This window comes from Nicrophorus vespilloides, unplaced genomic scaffold (assembly GCF_001412225.1).
Source record: "Nicrophorus vespilloides isolate i.1.1-1 unplaced genomic scaffold, Nicve_v1.0, whole genome shotgun sequence".
NCBI lineage: Eukaryota > Metazoa > Arthropoda > Insecta > Coleoptera > Silphidae > Nicrophorus > Nicrophorus vespilloides.
Window position 1 is genome coordinate 85,630 of NW_017100114.1, and position 18,502 is coordinate 104,131.

Here is an 18,502-nt window from a genome sequence, read left to right on the forward strand (position 1 = left end):
TTTGCAACGACAAGCATATGTAAATCGCATTTAAATGGTAATTAAGTCATAACCGCGTCGACCAATTTGCATGTTTTATGAGTTGGTAAGTGGACAATTAATAAACCTTAATTGTTTATCGGAAGTTCCTTCAAACATCTCTACAGTCTATGAACATGTAGGTATAAGAAGGTATTAAAAAAAATGCGTAACGATCATATCTACGCAGGGCGTGAAAGCGCTTACATAATGCAATGCACCCTTACATAATATCATAATCTACGTAGCAAAAAAAAACAAAATTATAGAGATATATGTATGTAATTAACGAATATATTGATAAAGAATATAATAATCAATTAATAATCTACAAAACAGTTACAAGTTTGCAAACAAATGAAGTTTTAAAAAAATATTGGAAAAGTATGTTTATGTTTGGATTTGTAGCAGATTTGTCCATTATTATTTGTAGAAAAGAATGCGGTAATTACATTTAAAAAGTTCTAAAAACAAAGCAGTATTTCTGAAAATTACTTTTAAATAACTTCTAGTTTTAGTAATTAAAACCTAATTACTATTATTGAAAATGTTTGTCTTAATCATCATAATTATTATGATATTTAAAAATATTTATTCAAAATTCATTAATTTAAGTTCCTAAAATAAATTAAAATATATGACATTTACTAAATTATCTTTAAATTCGTTGATGTATTTTAAGCAGTGCACACAGGAATCATGTGGTTGCACCGCATCCATGGACCTGCGCCACGGGGATTCACACACGATTGCTGTCCCGATAAAACGGAATATTGTCCTAAAAAAGCGGAGTTGTGTTATTTTTTAGTTTTGTTTTCGTTCTTTAGGATTTGATTTGATTTGATTTGAAAACGGAATCGACTGTATTTAAATAAATTATAATAAAAAACAAGATTATAATAGCATGTATTCAATTTATTTATATCATTAAAAATTCTTATATAAATAATTATAAAAATAGAGAATAATTGTAAAGAAACATTTGTCACCTGATTTATCAATCAACGTTTATAACAAATTAACAATCTAAAGTTATTGGTTTAATTAAATACTTAATTAATATTTCACCAATATTTAGATTAATTTACTATTGTTGTTCATCGTGTTTATCCATTGCCAATAAAGCAAATAAAACGTAAATGTTTTAGGAACATAACAGTTTATAGTAATAAACGTAAAGGCAAATTGATGTAGTCTTATATAAATATTATTTTTTAACAAAACTATTTGTTAATCAAATTTTCATCTTTCTGGAGGCGTGAATATTGAAAATGTATATTTTCTACAGTTACATAATTATACGATTTTTATAAAAAAAAAAGTCGGACTATAAGACGCATTTTCTATGCAAAAAGGTGCGTCTTATGGTCCGAAATAAGTGGTCCGTGTACTACCGGTTGGTGACCGCTAATTTAGACTACAAAATAATTCTAACTTAAAATAGTCATTAGCTCTCAAAGGCTAACAAAAATAAAAATATAATAATAAACTTAATTCGGTAATATTATAGTCCATAATTCTTTCTCTCTTTAAATTCAAAACGCGTTGCACATAAAGCAACTTTTATTTAGGTTTAGGTAACTTTCGTGATCTAAACATATTAGTTGAGCAATGTTTTAATTTTTGTTGAAGTTTATACTTGATCAAATTAACGCATTCTAACTTTCTTCATGATCTGAAGAACCTGTAATCCTGGGAACGGACACGTGGGATAGAAGTTGTGACATCCATTGCCGTCTACTCCATTGATCAATTGACCCATGTGCGCAGCGAAGTGGTATTTGGAGGTCAGCTCTGCAGTTGTACTGATCGATGTATCCCTAAACAAAGAAAAAACGAAATTTATAATTTAAAAAAAAACATTAATAGAGTTTTGTAAATTTCAGTTAAGTTGGTCTAGGTTGGGTTAACAAAAGATGTTTAAATAAAAAAGAGAAATTTCTTATTTTTGTTGGAATTTCATAGAAAAATCGGCACAATGTGGGTTATTTGCTTTAAATATTTTTGAGCTCGTATTAAATAAGGAAAGTTGTTATGCGCTTAACCTATTGAGTCAGAGAAGGCCGTGCAGAAACCGAAAGTAATTACGGAACCGACGCGTCGACTTTCACTCTGTCGTAATAAATAAAACATTGTTACATGTCGGTTGGCGGAAATATTATTTCATAGCTATTGTGCTACATCGAGAAAGTTCAATATTCTGGACGCATTCGATGCACGCAACGAGCGGAGAGAAGAGCACAAATAAACAACACCGAAAACCGTTACGAAGGTCAAAGGCCAAGAGGAGACCGAAAATATAATTATAATAATAATAACAATAATAACAGAGAGATGTTCAAGCTGAGCGAAAGACTAATGCTGCACTTGCAATAAATACGTACGTAATCGCTTACATAAGCAGCGGAACTACATTTATTTATTTATGTATTCTTTCGTATGCGTCGAATTGGGTGATGAAACTTGTCATGCATTACGTGTGTAAATAATGATTGTGAAACAGACGACTAGACGAAATAACGTGCGCAGTGAAAGTGATCATTAAGTGCAGAAGAAAGGAACAAACAAAAATTTAATGGAGAAATTCTAAATTTGTATTCACAAATAAACAAACAAATTTTTAATTAAATTTCTGTCCCATGATTTGTATATACAGAAATTAATATTAAAATTGCGCAAAAGCAAATCCGTATCATTTATTAGAATGCTCAAGGTTACGCGTAGCCTTTGGCCAATCAAATCCGACAAATGGATTATCTATTGCGTCTTATAAACGTAATCAATCCTTTGGCAATTTAAAATTGAGGTTACTTATTCCCAAGAAAATCGTTTATTTTTGTATATTGTCTGTAAGTAATTATAACATTATTCACGTATCGCAGATCACGAAAGGCCAAGGCTCATGCAATTCAAGTTTTGTTTTTTTTTTATTTCTTGACTAGACTATCGCGCAAGTTTTTGTTTTGCAAGTGCCTTAATTCAATGCATTCGTTCCTGTTGCATCAATGATGACATTTATTTAATTCAGCCGACGTTTCGTAACAGCAGCTGACCCTACTGTGCGTCAATCAAGTCCATAACGTGTGGCCCAATTAAGTGATCTTACTTAACAAGCATGGGTTAGGTAAGTAAATGCACTTGCAATAAATTGCATCATTTATTAATACTATGTAGTTGCAATTGCACTAACGTTTTATAACCTCCAAATGCTGTATATACAAATTTAGTTATATGAATGTTAACAATTCTACTTTATATAAGTATTTGTTTATTGTTTTTAAACAAAATTCGTTATAACATAAATAAACAAATTTATAAAGTAAGAGGTCTATTTTTCTAATAAATAAGCAAATGACCTTATAGTTTTATCAAAAGTCATTTCGCCTTGACCAAAAATTAATGTGTACATAAGTTGACTTACCTTATTAAGGATAGAAGTGACTTTTCGGACTCGGTAAGCTTGTCCTTTTGTGGAGTGGCGTTCAGTTCGCAGATGAGTTTCGGTAGACAAGCATTCTTGATGGTAGCCAGGATCTGGGATTTCGAAGAGTGTCCACCTGGAAGTAAATAAATTGCGTAAGAATGTAATGGTTTAAGTTTGATCAAATTACCTAATTGTCTGAGCGTTTCATCCTCAATGTCAGCATCTAAGTCGATGTCAGCTTTGTTATCACCATATCCAGGATTCGTTGGCCTGGGTCTGGAAGGATCCTTAGCTCCACCAAGCAACTTGTCAACGAGTCCCGTGTAGTCCCCGAGCAGTATCAGGAGCATGCAGAGCAAGAAGATGATGCGAATGATGATCTTACCAGTGGATGCCATATTATCCTGTTTTATCCTAGTGAACCTACTTGTAGCACACCACTGAGTGACACAGGTACTGACGGTGCGCGTTCAACGGTGAAAGTGAAACAAGACTGTGCAATAACACAGAGCCGCCAACCGAAAACTGCTTATGGCAGGAACGACCATGAGCCTGTTCCAAGTATTATGTCAACAGTAAAAGTCACAAAGTGGGAGAAGTTATGAAATCCCAGGAAATCCTACAGATTGCGGAAGGAATACCTCCCTGCATTTTTCAATTAGTTATGGGTGAGTATCTTTCGATTGTTCACTTCTCTCTCTCTCTCTGTTTTAGTTGTTTCATTTTGTAATCCAGGATGCATTATAATTCGATTTAAAGGTTGGACCGATAATTGTAGGGTTGCATGTCACGAGGCCTGTGAGAGCGCACTTATTGAGAACACATGTGGTCGCAGATCTCATGTAAATATCACCGCTATTAGGGTTATTAGACCAAATTACAGGATCAAAAAACCGACGATAACGAAAACAATTTACCAATAACCGAGGGTTGCGTTTTCCACTGTCTCTCACATACATATATTTTTATTCGGTCTATTTTCAGGTTCGGCTCCCACAGTTCCGTTCGTTTTCTTTTAATTAAATTATTTACTGCCGCAACCCGCTCATTAAATCTTCATTTAAATCACTTACCATAAATTACCATTGCCTCCCTCCTTTCAAATGCCTTCATTACCTCGACGTAACTCCACGTTCTACTTCTCTTTTTTTTTTGGTAGATTTCGCTTGTTTCGTCCTCCCTCTCCGAACAACCTCAACCCGATAATAACTTTTCAAATTTAAGCCCAGTTTAATCCTTACGGAGATTACAAATTTAATTAATAGCTCGAGTGAAAATTACTTTCCTTATAATTACAAATTCCCAATTCAAAAAAAAAACATTTTAAAATTTTCAATTAAATAATGTTTCTTATGTTTAATTTTTTTATTTATTATATATAAACATTTTTTTTTACATACTTTATATAAGTAACAAATACAAGGATAAATTAGGAATTAATAAACCATAGTTTCTTTGTATAAATATTATTTTTAATTAATGCGAATATAAAACTTTTGTAAAATGAAAAATTCTTGTGATCAAAATTTTCATATTGATTAAATTGAAGACGTTATATAAAAAAAAATTAAATAGATTTACAGAGAAGATTTTAAATAAAATATGATGTTAACAAAAACTTTAGAGCTATAAAAAATATGTTTTAGTATCAGGAAAATAATAAAGAAGTTTTGAGCAGTATACCAAGATTACGCGTTCCGAGGAGCATCCCTGATTACGTAATGGTAATCGCATTAGTCCTGTGTTTAATCCGGCGTGCATGTTCCTTTGTTGTGCGCCGTAGGTCCGGATTAGTGTGTAACATATTTGGGACAACTTCCAATATCCTAAGGCAATTCTGTTGAAATTGTCCAAGTCCAAATAAATTTAAAGGACCATATTTTTTTATGCAGAATCATGTAAGATGTAATGGTTGCAGTGGAGTATCAATTGGAGCGAAGGAATATATAGTTAATATCTTCCGACTTAATGGGAAGCATTATGCAAAGGATAGTTCGATTATCCGCATCTCCAATAATTACCTTGAAGGAACCCCTTTGGTGTAGAGAGATCGTTTGTATGGGCAATCCCGTTAAATCCACCCCTTAGGCAATAATAGTAACTAACTTGTGTGTTTACATTGGTTGCATGTATAGATTGACATATTAATATACTATTGCAATCCGAGAGCTTGTCATATGGAATTACGTCGGCCACAAATTACACGGTCCGCACTAATTGCACCATTCACACGTCCAGCGAGTGATTTTGAAAAATATACTTCTTGTCACTAACAAAAAAAAAATTGGGTCATCACTTGTTGTTGTTATTATTATTTTGGGGAGTTATTTTCTTTTTTGTTTAGAGTTACTCGCAAGATGGGTTTTTGTCGAATGATTGATGGTCTTCGCCCTCGGATCTCCCCTTTTGTACTCGTGTATGTGCGATATAATCGTGGCAAAAGGGCAGTCCGCGTGTCCGAGCGATTTTGATAGAAAACCGCTCTCTCCATCAATCTCCTTTTGCTACGTTCTTCACTCTTTACACTTGTCGGATGAAATATTGCCCCTGGATTATCAACTCCCAAACAAAACCCGGCAATTACGTGTACATTCTATCACACTTCATTCACATCATCTCAATTTTCAAGCCCTTACATTTATGCATACACAAAAAATCGCAAAAAGGATTTCAAAGCGAGTGCAACAAAATGTACCTTCTGCCTTTTTTTTTTATTCCAAAGGGAAACCGTTGTTCCACCTTTTGTCCGGGCATTATCTATCATACTTTTTCGGTACTAATTTAATTTGTCAGATTGATGCGCACCGATAAGGGCCCCACGAGCACGCAATTCGCATCTACTCACTGCGATCTATCTATCCATGGGCATAATGGAACAAAACAAAAAAATATATATAGACAACGCAATAAAATGGACTACCCGTTGAGATCTTGATTACGACACATAAAGAATGCTCCGTTTTCCATACTCACTCTATTTTTTTTTTGTGTTTCGTTATTGTTATTGTTTCACCCGCTTTATTTAGTTTTACTCTATTTTTTTCCCTTATTCTGTTTTTGACGGCTCACCCATTTTTATTCCTTTTTTTTTGGCCTGTCAAAGAGACACATCCTCAATAACTGTCGTGCGTCCGACTGCTGAATATTTTATTAATACGTGGCACCGTGCCATTTGTAATCCGAACGCATTTTCGGGACTACTTTCAGAAGGGGCTGTGACCTAAACCACCACTTAATGTCGCATAACTAACGCTCTGCAATATTTAGTAGATGCAATGCATCGCCTCAATTACCGTCTATTTGTCCTGAAATTACTACAACAGTTTCGCATATAGAATATTCTATAAGTCCAATTATGATATTTTACTCTATAACCCATATCACACCTTTATCCTTATACAATTTTACTCTTAGTATAACATCCAATTGTTTATATAACACCTACTACATCGGTTGGACATAATTACAATTACTTATTTTTAATGTTACCTTCGGACCATAAGACGCACCCAAAATTTGAGTCCATTTTTTATATAAAAAGGTGCGTCTTATAGTCCAAAAATACCGTATATGATACTCGCAGAAAATTTATAAAGTGCAAAAGACGGACACGGACCAAAAAGTATCCTCAATAACTGCATAGAGCTAAGTAATCAGTTGTCCCATCTTGCTGCCACCATATTCTAGGTGTGTTCTCTATAGCAGGAAATACAAAATATGTTAACATTTGGCGATACCTTTCGTAGGTAATCATGACAAACAGAGTTCTCCAAAATGTGTACATTATAATGTTCAAAATTATTTAATAATGAAAAGTAAAAAAGTTATTTCATTATTAAAGTGGCTTTTAACCCACCCTGTATATCTCAATATATAATTGACACCAATTTTTTTCAATAGAATTTAATTATTATTTATTTACTAATCATTTTTAAAATCTTTGTGTCTCAATTATTATTATTTTACTAATATTTTGATTCAATTATTATATTCTTTGTTGCATAAATTTAACAGTTCGAAAATATGTTGATTTAATTGATTTTAAGTCATTTTTCTAGAACTTTAACTCTTTGTCCAAACTTCAATATTTTATTAAACATTAAGTTATTTGATTTACTTTACATTTGGTTGTAAATTAAATTTTTAGTGTTTTATAAAGAAATATTATTTAGTTTAGCTCTAATTTATTTGAAATAATATCATTTATAATAACATTTTGATAATTCAGAATACAATTTGCTGTATTTAATTTGATAAATATATAAATGCAAATATCATTTATTTTTGTGGTTTTCATTTCATGAATTCGAGTTAATACGAATGGTTGAAATATGATTTGAATACGAATTTTCGGTTAGGGGTTGAGTCTATAAATCCGAATGTAATTGTGATTAGGAAGGGGTCATGGGAAACCGGACAAGTGTTTTTGTGGAAAGCAGATATCTGCGTGCCCCGTGTCATCATTATAACCACATAATAAAGTTGGGCCGATCATCGACCATTTGTCAACGCAGAACCAACCACCCACAAAATCCAACCCAAAACCAACCAAACCCACCCCTATATTAAAATTTCAACGCTACCGATATTTTTGTTTCGTCTGTTTCTATATATATATATATTTTTTTTTTTCTTCTGTTTTTGGTCGCACCTACAGCACCCGAATGTCATCACATCAATGCAGGTGGCGGCCCGGACAATTCCATTCCGATCCTATCAGCGCTTCGCACAGATAATTAAATGTTTTTTGTGTAAGCAATTATTCGTCATTGCATCCTTTTTATTAGATCACGCTATGTTTCACGTTCCACTGATCACTGGAGGTAGGGTGGCGCAACCACCACCAAATACCCCCCAAACCAATTCGGTCGAGGGTGGAGGAGGGATTTTGGTGGTCCGCCGCTTTTTCCGTTCGTCCGTCCGCACACACGCATAAATTTATGCACTCTAGATTACCATCAGATACATCAAATAACAACTGGAATGTTTGTACTCCATGAAAACCATCATTGATTTCGATCTGTGTTCAACAGCGACAATCAATCTTCACGTATCTACGGATTTCGTTAATCACGCACAGCACAAAATGGTTTCGTGTACTTGGATAATTCATGGGCATCCAATGGTCGTGAGCTATGCGTGTCCAGTAGGTACAGTAAGATGCAAATCCAGGAGGATCCGATTCCTTGTTTATGTATTATGATTATATATTCTAACGAATGCAATATTTTAAATATCTAAAAATAAATTTAACCTTTGTCCTTAAACATCCTTTTTTTTATATTTAACACATTATATAATAGACGTAAATCTGAATAACAAATTTGTATTTGGTCATAGCTGAAACAGAAACCTATCGATTTCTGCCCTATATTTATCAATTTTAAATCAATTTTCTTCTTCTTCTATTTTCACCTCCACACTTCACTTAATTACCAAAGTCAGGGGGGAAAACATGTGGAAAGACTACACGAAATAACTGCTTTCAAAACAGAGTCTCAGAGATTCAGTACAAGGGTGTTAAGAGAAACCTAGGATGGATAATGTACATTGATAATGTTCAATTTAAAAAATAGTCTATATATGTTTTCCAGCAGATTTTATGTTGGTTTGGTTGCGTTTGATGATTCCCCTTTCAAACTATCATCATTTCTAGGTCATTCTAACTCAAATATGACAATTAATTCATTATCTTCATTTACAAGTACACCCCGATTAACACGGTAGATAGGTTTCTAAGAAAAACGTGTTAATCGAAATTGTATTGAATGTAAAACCGTGTAAATCGAAAAGTATAAAAAAAAGCATATTTTCTTTTAAATCATTTAAAAGCGTAAAGAACCTAGTAACCTAGTAAAACAAGAAATAAGTTATTTTCAATAATTATTTTTTACTTTATTTTTTTAAGCCGTGTAAAAGCGAAAACCGAAAAGGAAGTACCGTGTAAAAAGAGGGATTTATTTTCTTTTGAGAAAATGTGATTTAAACAAACAAATAAATTACAGGAAATCGGCAATAGTTACAAATATGATAAATGGCATATTGTCAAATCTAAACATTTAACTATAATTTGCATACTCATTTATAATTGTGTCATGTATAATTATTGAGAAAATTGATAATTTGTGAAGACACTCAATTTTCCTAGGCTTAAACAACTTTGACAGTAAATTGTTACAAATAGTTACAAATATGACAGATGGCACGTTTAGCTTTAATTAATCACATTTATAATGTGTCTTGAAGATGTTCATCTTCCACATAAATTAATAGAATTTGCGCGCGCATTTTTATAAAATATACATAAACGCACATGTATTTGTCGAAAGTAGTGTGGACGCACCTATACACATACTCTTCTCTATATTTAGTATAAATTATAGATGAATATGATTGCATTTATACTAGTAATTCGATAGATTCCTAACATATTTACAAGCCCCTATGATCGGTTTCGTCTAAATAGATACACAAATATTTTTTTCGCTTAGCAACATGGAAATGATCAATTGATTCAGTGCGTTGCATTTGCCGAAGATTAGTTAATAGAAGTATTAGCATTGAAAGGACGCATTAGATAAATAATTCATGAGCCGTAATATATTCCATCACGAAATCTATCATCGTAAATTACCATAAATTTAATATTTGTATAGAATACATTAGGGGGAGTCCCCGGTCGCATTACACGGACCGAACGCCTTTTTGGCGGTCGCCAAATTGACCGGAAAAAATAATATATATACAGCAAAATGCAGATCAATTAATACTGCGAATTCATTATGATCCATCTATTTCGATCAAATGTGCAGTGACTTCCCAATTAGCTGGACTCTAAAAACTTTCACTTCCTCGCCGATTTACGGAAGTACAGTATCAACGCTCTTTCCGTACGCGACATTTTTACATAACTTTTTCAGCTTAATTGGTTTTATTGCTAATATGCTGTTAATTTTAATGGTTCATAATTACCATTCCTTCGAGATTGATTATTGATGTACATAAATAATTATAATTATTTAATAGCTGTGTAATAAAGAAAGCCAGAGTTTCAATTATTTCGTTGACCTTGAATTATAAAAGAAATCGCTTTCCATCGCGTTGCAACTTTACATAACGCCGTTTGTTTGAATAGACCACGCATCGGGTTTCAAAACAGGATTCAAGATAGAAACATATAAAGTGTACGTTCTAACTGGAGCAAAGGCACCAACCATCACAGAATATTGGCCTTTTTATTTACTTCTGCATCGACAACTACAGAAGCGAAGGACACGGCAACTGGAACAGTGCGTTTCTTTCAAGGACAATTAAAAGCGAACGCGTTTCTTTTGTCGCCGTTACGCAATCCTTATTGAAATGTTGTTAATGGTGCTCGCCGAAGAAAGCATGAAATTCTTCGGGGAAAACACTAAACAAAACGCTTCATGCTAAACTGCACATCACCTGACTGTATGGAGCGGCGGCAGTTGGGTTTCATTGCCGCCGCCACTGCCACGTACACACAGTTCTAAATGCAATCCCGTCGGTGCGGAGTATAAATAAGTATAAATGTAGATTCCGGGCGATTTCCTTCCGGGTCTGCACGCGCAAACGCTCGTTTTATGCAAACGTCCTGACTGACATTTCGGTTGGGATAGGTCGGGGAACCCATCGATACTGTCTCCATGCTGGAGACAAAGGTATTCATTCCGTCCTTTCTTCATAGTTAATGTACTGCATTTCGGTATCGTCGCACTCGAAATCTGCAAATGGTACAAACACATCACTAAAAATGTTTTACTCCATTCCACTTTAATAGCTACACTCATTTCCCTAGAAATGATATTTCTGAACATCAAATATTTCACATTCACAAATTACTTCTAAATATGTCAATTCTACAGTAATCGCATCGCATCGCAAATTATAGTACTTAGAAGTAGTTAACGGTTAGCTTACACACAAGCTATTAACGATACATTTCAAGGAACATTTACAAATCTATTATAGCGCAATCTTGCACATCCTAATTAATTTGCAGTTACAGATAATTGAGCTATTACAACTATGTTAGTTTTACCCGGGTCATTGCTAAATGCTCAATGAATTTGGACAAATTGCTATAAACTAATAGACTAATCATTCAAACATTTTGACATACGTAATAGAAAGACTTATAATAGAAAAAATTTCATGCAACATACATTGATACTGCACTTGCGAAATGATTGTAACACAATATACTTTGTAACATATTAATTACTGGAAATATGATACATAAAAAGTCTTCGCTTCATTTTAAGTAGATTAATTATGTTATCATAATACAATGTAAAAGAATCTATTAAGTAATTTAAGATCGTGATAAGCATTTTATCTATAACTGAACTTTTAAATTACATAAACAGTTTTAGTTACATTAAGTCTTTGCTTTCATGCATGATTCACAATTGCATGAAAACATCGTTTAATATCATACAATCAAATTCTACTTGCATCCAAGCTTATTTACTGTTTATAAACATGAAACAATTAATGACATTTTAGAAATCCAACTGGAATATATCAGAATGTAAATAAATTAATAAGACAAAACAAAACATTTTGTTTTTATTTGATTAATCTTGTGAGTAGTTTGAGAGATGTTAATTTATTGTAATTAAAATTGTTTCATACAATCAAATTTTCCATATATTTAAAGAAAATTAAATTTTAGTAAGAGGTTAACAACAATGTAGTAAGATATACTTCCATGAGTAAAGTATACTTAAATAATGTAATTGCATCTTGGTTACAGGCAATTCATTCGAGATTGACGTTTTCCTCGAACGGATTTTGCGATGGGGAGGAAACAGATAAATAAGATGCACGAAACGTTCCAGTTTAGGAAGGAGTTTGGAGCGCTTGAAATTGCGTCCTGGTAATGGTGCCATAAACGAAGAGCGGTCGGCTAATTAATGCATGATCATAAGTGTCCTGCACGATGTGCCGTATATTAGCTACGTGGTCTGACCATAAGCATGGACGGTTTATGGAAAACCATGCAATATTTCGTTTGGCGCGTTTATGGGCGACAGCCCGCCCATAACCGGACCATCGAAAAAGCTTACGTAACGGTCGGAGACGCGCGACCTGCATCGGTTTCGAGCAGGTTCGATTTCATTACAACAAACTATTGCTGGCGACTTTCGGTTTCGTTTTTAAAGAACGGTATTTGAATAGATAAACGCCTTTGGTATAAGCCTACCACCGTCCTCCTGCGAGGAGAGGTGGTCAAGTCACTTTCACCGATAACATAACAGAACTAAGACACCAAAGCGCCGCACTCAGTATTTTCACCTTGCTGTCGGCACACACGGCCAAAAAAAAACAACAACAACTTTTTTCTTTAAATTTGTATAAATTATACAGATTATATAATCTTCTTGCTATTATGGATTTACGGGCTGTGATCTTGGCCCTCGTGGCTTCGGTGTTCATCGTCCTGCAGGAAGCGCCTATGACGAAGGCGCAGCAGCAGCCAGCTTTTGAACTTCCTGTGGAACTCGTCGGTTTTCCTGTTATCATCGTTGCTGTTAGGTTGTCAAATTTCGTGAAGAAATTGGCTTACTCTCTGAATCCAAGTAAGTAGACGAGTAGACTATAACCAGTCATAACCAAATCCGTTTTGCCAACGGAACAATACCAACTTTCGCCTTGGACAATTTACACGACCGACTGCGCGCCGTCTAATCGCGACGTGCAGGTTCGCATTCCAACATCATCTCTTCCGAAAATCCTTTCACTTCTCTTTCCCAACTTCCTCAGCTATGCTACTACATTCGGTAATATTTGCAAAGCTACATAGGCTATCACCAAAATAACAGCTGTCGCAATCGCCGTTTGCAATTCTTAAGAAAGTTGTGAAACTCGGTATTGGGCAATTCCTTTTAGTTCGATAACTCTAAATTGAAGTACTATTACCTTGTTTTCACAATAACTAACCATACAATTCTATTGTAAACTACAACATTTTAGAAATGTGCATTCAATAAAAAAAATATTTTATTAAAATTAAATTGCACAATGTATAATTTTAACTCAATCCTATAGAAGGTAATGTTCACAATTATAATTAAATTACATAATCAAAAGCAAAATAAAAACAAGAAAATGTAACATAACAGAATGACACACCAAAGAATGTAATTAATTCATATTTTAAAACACATATTATTTCAAACTATCTAATGTCCTCGAACTAGTTAACTGTAAGTTTTTTATTTAAGATTTTAGTTTTTATGCAACAACAGATTTAGTTTTTAACTATATTTGAATTATCCAATTAATTAATAGAAGAGTAATTAATATAAGTAATTGAATAATTATTGTAAACATTCAATTTATATAACTTAAAAAAAGATTTAGAAAATGATTTTTTTCTTATAAATGCTTATTACGTAATATCAATCATAAGTAGTATTATAAAATGAAATTAGTATTCATTAGATTATTGTAATGCATTATGAAATTAATAATAAAAGAAAGATTTCAGTATTATTGCAATAATATTTTTTTATCAAGAAAATTCTTATATGTATAATTCATTAAATTTCGTAATCATTTCGTCAAATTGAGAAAAATACAGGATTTCTTAAATATTTTAGTATAGTTATATTTATGATTTTAAACACAAAATTTTAATAAGAAGTCTAATCAATTTAATAGAAAATAGTGATTATAACATGTATATTTTATGAATTCTATTATTAAGTTTTTTTTTAAAATTAAAAGTTTATTTGCTTGTTTATAATAGGTTGAGTGAGTTGAAGTTGTTAACGGAAGTTTTTATGATTATGAATAGATCACGCAATAAACAGTATATTGTGATGCAATTAACAGTTTAATTAATGTACAGTAGTCGTTGATGATGTCTGAAGATGGATAGATGATAGCTTAATTTGTGATTTGCAGAGACCTACGTGGGCCGGTCACGCAGAGCCGTGGATAGTGCAGATATGATAGATATGGCAGAGGCTGAAAAGCGATTAGTGACAGAACTGGGAGAAAACGTGTGCATTTATAGCCGGGTCTGTTTACATCATGCCGAGAAAGCTAGCAAATCTCTCGGGAGGAGCAGATACAGCCTTGATTGGGACGACATATTCAGGTAAAGAGGCGATAAATCAATTCGCTGTATATGTATATGTAGCCAATTGAGCACGTGACCGCAGGAAGCTGCGGCCAAAACGAGAAATCTGATCGAAGCCTTGCCTTGTTTTCAGCCATTACAAGTCATCGAACGAGAAGAATAAGGAGTTCTACCTCCTCAGCGTCTTCCTAGGCGACATCGTGGCCTCGCCTAAATTCTGCCGGCAATTAGCGAAGAGAGGACGCCAGTGCAAGGATTAACCTGCAGCAATCTTTAGTATTAACATCCTACGACTGCCTACCCAGGCTCTTGTCATGTACATAAGCTTACTATATTATTTAGTTTTCATTATAATTTCTTCTTCTTTTAGTTCTCCCAGTTGTTCATAATTTATTTCCTAACTAACCGGCGACTTTATTATTACTTTTTTTTTTTTTGTTAATTAGAGTTTTATTTTTTATTTAGATTTTACCAATGTTATTCTGTGTGTTTGTGAAGAGTAAATAAAATGGTAATTTTTTTAGTACGTTGGACTTTTGCGGTGAAATCGCAAACGTTTTTCGTGGGCTGACCTCTGCCCACGTGACTTTCATTTCGCACCGGAGAAATGTTTAATAAGTCATCAGGTCCTTGCCGGGATCTTTATTCCGGCGAGAACCGCGGCGTTTATCGGAGCTAACAGTATTTATTGAAAAAATGTGCGACGCGAAGTGGCTTTTTAAAGTGTTGGTGATAGGAGCCATCCTCGAAGGTTGCCACCTTATCAGCAGCCGGGGCGACCCTAATGGAACTGCCGAGATACTATGGTCCGTATACACACTTAACCTATCTGCCACTACTGGATATTGTTATGATCGCTGCATCTCCTCTAACTTATGGGTCAACACTAGGTGTAATCTTCTAATACTAGATGTTTATTTGGTAGGAACCTGTCGAATAGAGCCATCCAGTCTAGGCAGTATCAGTATCCAGCTTATCAGCAGCCTCAATCTTTTATGGATGCTTTGGCGTCTGTCGCCTACAACGATGAGCTCCACTGCGTCCCCAAACTCCTGTGCGAACTCACCTCATCTTCAAAACCAGCGCAGTCCATTCTACCTTTCGACATCAATTTGGATTCGCTCTCTGGGTATGTAATTTCATATCGAACATAATTCAGACCCACACATCTTCGGATTGGAATAAACAAATTACTCATTGCTCCAATTCCGAACGAAAGTTGCCTTTCTATTTTTTTTTCTCATCTTCACTGCTTCCAGTAATATTATTACTATTTTAGTTTTATATATAATTTTAAGATTTTTATAGTTAACAGTAAATTAATTAAATTAATATATATATTTTTTTTTAGTGTTTTGAGTACTTTGAATGCAGTTTCTCCGATTTTGTTATTTGGAAGAGCCGCACTACTCGGATATACTTCCGGTGAAAATGCGAATTTAGCATGCAGTAGGGCGTTCCCTCAGTGCCCCAACGATCCTAACCAATTGGTCAATTACCTGAACAACCACAACGGCGGTTTTTTCAGGTACTTCAATGGGCTTCCTCAGAGGTACAGAAGTAGTGAATCCAGGATCCTCTCGGGATCAGGGATAAATCCTACGGTAAAATTCCCGACGTACAACAGCTATTACTCAAATGACCATGGTGGTCGTAGATCAGCGAAATCGTTGTCGTTTCCTGGGGAGACGCGCGAACGACCTACGCATGATCCTAAGGCTTTCATCTTCCCCAGAGAGGGTGCGGATTACCAAAGGGTCAGAGGTGGTAAGAGTGTGAACTTCGGTCGGGTCAGAGGTGAGACATCCGGCCTGGACTTCCAGCGGGTTCGACCCAATCACATCGCAGATCCGCACATCTATCCAACCCGAACCGGGACCGGTGAACTCCTGTTCGACCGCGACTTCTAATTGCATCGGAACCACATCAAACTAACCGCGCTCCAAGCTAGTGTACTATTCCTCATGTTGATAACGTACGACCATATAATGCGTAAAAGAGCCTTATCAATCATTGTTAATGTAAATAAAGTCAAGCTGTCTGCGATAAATAAATTACTTTCGGATCAATAGGCAGCCTTTGTGCTAAACTTTTTCCCATTCTTTTCGCTCTGCGTTTCCTCTCCGTCTGTCTGCATCAATTATGTCTCTCTTTCTTTCTTTCTCTCACTCTTTATATCTGTCTCCATTTTTATTATCATTTTCGAGCGCGCCTCTTTTCTATTATTACTTTCCATATCAAAGGCTTCCCAATAATTAAAACCCAGGGAAGTCATAATTCATTGTCACGTATAGACGCAAATGAACGTAATAATAAGTAACGAATAACAAAAGGCCCTTTGAGAGGCGCCAACTTCAAAGTGAGGCGCAACACGTCACAGGACGAGCGTCCCCCCAATTCCCCGTTTTTATCCCTTAATACCTCGCAAATCCAGCCGCCGTATAACCAAATCGCGTAACAATCCCTCCCTTACACGCGTCCTTTTCGCACCGACTTACCGCCAAAGACGCCGTACAATAAAAAAAAGGACACAAATCCCTAAACCTCAACCGCCTCTAAGTCAAGCTATTTTTATTCAAATATTGTAATATTATATAAAACTACCTTTAAAGTATTATAACCAAACTGTAAATGTTTTCAGTATAAAAAAAATATCAAATAACAAATTATATAATGCTTTAATCAAACGATTATAATCCTATAAAAATATCAATTACAAAGCTAAGGTTAACGACCTTTAATGTATGTATTCAATATCTCTATAATTTTGTTTCCGAAATGTAATAAATACTATTAAGTAGATAAGGACGACATCTGAATGTTTATAATCAATTAGATTTGTATGTTTATAATCAAGGACATCCGTTACGTCGCTTTGTCGAATTCAAACAAAATGTGCACAACATTTGTACCGGAATTACCGTTATCAGCAACCAGATAATTGCATTTACTGATTCAGACGAGAAATTCTAAATTCACATTGTTTTACGCCTCGTAATTGAAATCAACATCTACATTAATCCTTTTTCAAAATAACAATTTTTTTTACTAAATTTATTTTCTACTAATGATGATTATTTTATTCTTATATTTTCATAACTTTTTGTTTAATGTTTGTAACATGATTTATTATTTTATTTAGTATTTATTACAATAATCAAATACAATACAAAATGTAAACAAAAATTTTAAAAACAAACTATAGATAATTCAAATTATTTACAACCAGTTCACATAAATTTTCCTGACGCCACGGAAATTCACACACGAATTATTGTCCCGAAAAAGTGGAGTAAATTTGTGTTAGTTCCTCGCATTTGTTTCCGTTCTTTAGAATTTGTCAGTAATATAAAGCTGTCTCCATTAAACGGTGTCCCAATTAAGCGAAATTGACTATATCTTTAAAATGTTCAGTTAAATGTATCAGAAACTCGAAGGACGTTGAAGAATATGGTAATTTTGTTTTTAAAAAGTATAAACTAAATACTTTGAAATCAATGCTTGTATATATGTATTAATCATTTATATAACAATGTGTTTGTTAATTACAGTAATATTGCGCTCATTGAAACGTGTTAAATTTGGAATGCGGTGGAAGGGCTTGATCGAAATTACATAGAAAATTTTGATTGTTTGCTTTCGGCATTGTCGAGGGATAAAATCACCCCAGAGTCGGTGGGACGTATCATGTCCTCGGATCTGACACCCCTTTGTGTCGCGAGATTATTCGCTCCTTCGTATCTTTGGAATTCCCGGTCTGGGCATTAGTGCGGATTTAATAATGGTGATTATGTAAACGGGTGTGTGCAGCGCGGTACGGCGGTCGCGTGGCGTCCTGATTTGGTGCGTTTGTTACTTGACGCCCAGGACGTTCACCGCTGTTTTTATTCCATTCAGGATTGCGTAAGATCGGATTGACGCGATATCGGTCCGAGGCATTGTCTGCT

The 18,502-nt window shown here is 34.3% G+C and overlaps 3 protein-coding genes across 5 annotated transcripts; 2 read left to right on the forward strand and 1 right to left on the reverse strand.

The window, feature by feature from the left end:
• Positions 1 to 1,274: 1,274 nt before the first annotated feature.
• On the reverse strand, positions 1,275 to 3,990 carry LOC108568756. The gene is made up of 3 exons (XM_017930030.1): positions 3,630 to 3,990; positions 3,440 to 3,575; positions 1,275 to 1,838 (listed from the first exon to the last, which is right to left on the reverse strand). Exons 1-3 carry the CDS (start codon positions 3,838 to 3,840, stop codon positions 1,667 to 1,669), a joined length of 519 nt encoding a protein of 172 aa, XP_017785519.1. The 5' UTR covers positions 3,841 to 3,990; the 3' UTR covers positions 1,275 to 1,666.
• Positions 2,665 to 14,931, forward strand: LOC108568757. 2 transcript variants are annotated; one of them, XM_017930032.1, is made up of 6 exons: positions 2,665 to 2,867; positions 3,064 to 3,142; positions 8,100 to 8,193; positions 12,222 to 13,047; positions 14,378 to 14,573; positions 14,689 to 14,931. In XM_017930032.1, exons 4-6 carry the CDS (start codon positions 12,858 to 12,860, stop codon positions 14,813 to 14,815), a joined length of 513 nt encoding a protein of 170 aa, XP_017785521.1. In that variant the 5' UTR covers positions 2,665 to 2,867; positions 3,064 to 3,142; positions 8,100 to 8,193; positions 12,222 to 12,857; the 3' UTR covers positions 14,816 to 14,931. The 2 variants fall into 2 exon arrangements, with proteins under 2 accessions (XP_017785521.1, XP_017785520.1); XM_017930031.1 differs by lacking the exons at positions 2,665 to 2,867; positions 3,064 to 3,142 and adding an exon at positions 4,034 to 4,110.
• A 201-nt stretch (positions 14,932 to 15,132) lies between these two features.
• Positions 15,133 to 16,695, forward strand: LOC108568755. 2 transcript variants are annotated; one of them, XM_017930029.1, is made up of 4 exons: positions 15,133 to 15,361; positions 15,481 to 15,684; positions 15,907 to 16,159; positions 16,213 to 16,341. In XM_017930029.1, the coding sequence occupies exons 1-4, from the start codon at positions 15,252 to 15,254 to the stop codon at positions 16,264 to 16,266; spliced, it is 621 nt and encodes a 206-aa protein (XP_017785518.1). In that variant the 5' UTR covers positions 15,133 to 15,251; the 3' UTR covers positions 16,267 to 16,341. The 2 variants fall into 2 exon arrangements, with proteins under 2 accessions (XP_017785518.1, XP_017785516.1); XM_017930027.1 differs by having other exon boundaries at positions 15,907 to 16,695.
• Positions 16,696 to 18,502: the final 1,807 nt, after the last annotated feature.

What these genes read in the sequence shown, in the direction of transcription:
- LOC108568756 (XM_017930030.1), bottom strand. Translation starts at nt 3,840, where the DNA reads ATGGCATCCACTGGTAAGATCATCATTCGCATCATCTTCTTGCTCTGC. An exon ending in TGAAACGCTCAGACAATTAG is followed by an intron (nt 3,576 to 3,629) that starts GTAATTTGATCA and finishes ATTTACTTCCAG; the next exon opens with GTGGACACTCTTCGAAATCC. An exon ending in TCACTTCTATCCTTAATAAG is followed by an intron (nt 1,839 to 3,439) that starts GTAAGTCAACTT and finishes TTCTTTGTTTAG; the next exon opens with GGATACATCGATCAGTACAA.
- LOC108568757 (XM_017930032.1), top strand. Translation starts at nt 12,858, where the DNA reads ATGGATTTACGGGCTGTGATCTTGGCCCTCGTGGCTTCGGTGTTCATC. An exon ending in GGCTTACTCTCTGAATCCAA is followed by an intron (nt 13,048 to 14,377) that starts GTAAGTAGACGA and finishes TGTGATTTGCAG; the next exon opens with AGACCTACGTGGGCCGGTCA. An exon ending in GATTGGGACGACATATTCAG is followed by an intron (nt 14,574 to 14,688) that starts GTAAAGAGGCGA and finishes CCTTGTTTTCAG; the next exon opens with CCATTACAAGTCATCGAACG.
- LOC108568755 (XM_017930027.1), top strand. Translation starts at nt 15,252, where the DNA reads ATGTGCGACGCGAAGTGGCTTTTTAAAGTGTTGGTGATAGGAGCCATC. An exon ending in GGAACTGCCGAGATACTATG is followed by an intron (nt 15,362 to 15,480) that starts GTCCGTATACAC and finishes TTTATTTGGTAG; the next exon opens with GAACCTGTCGAATAGAGCCA. An exon ending in AATTTGGATTCGCTCTCTGG is followed by an intron (nt 15,685 to 15,906) that starts GTATGTAATTTC and finishes ATTTTTTTTTAG; the next exon opens with TGTTTTGAGTACTTTGAATG.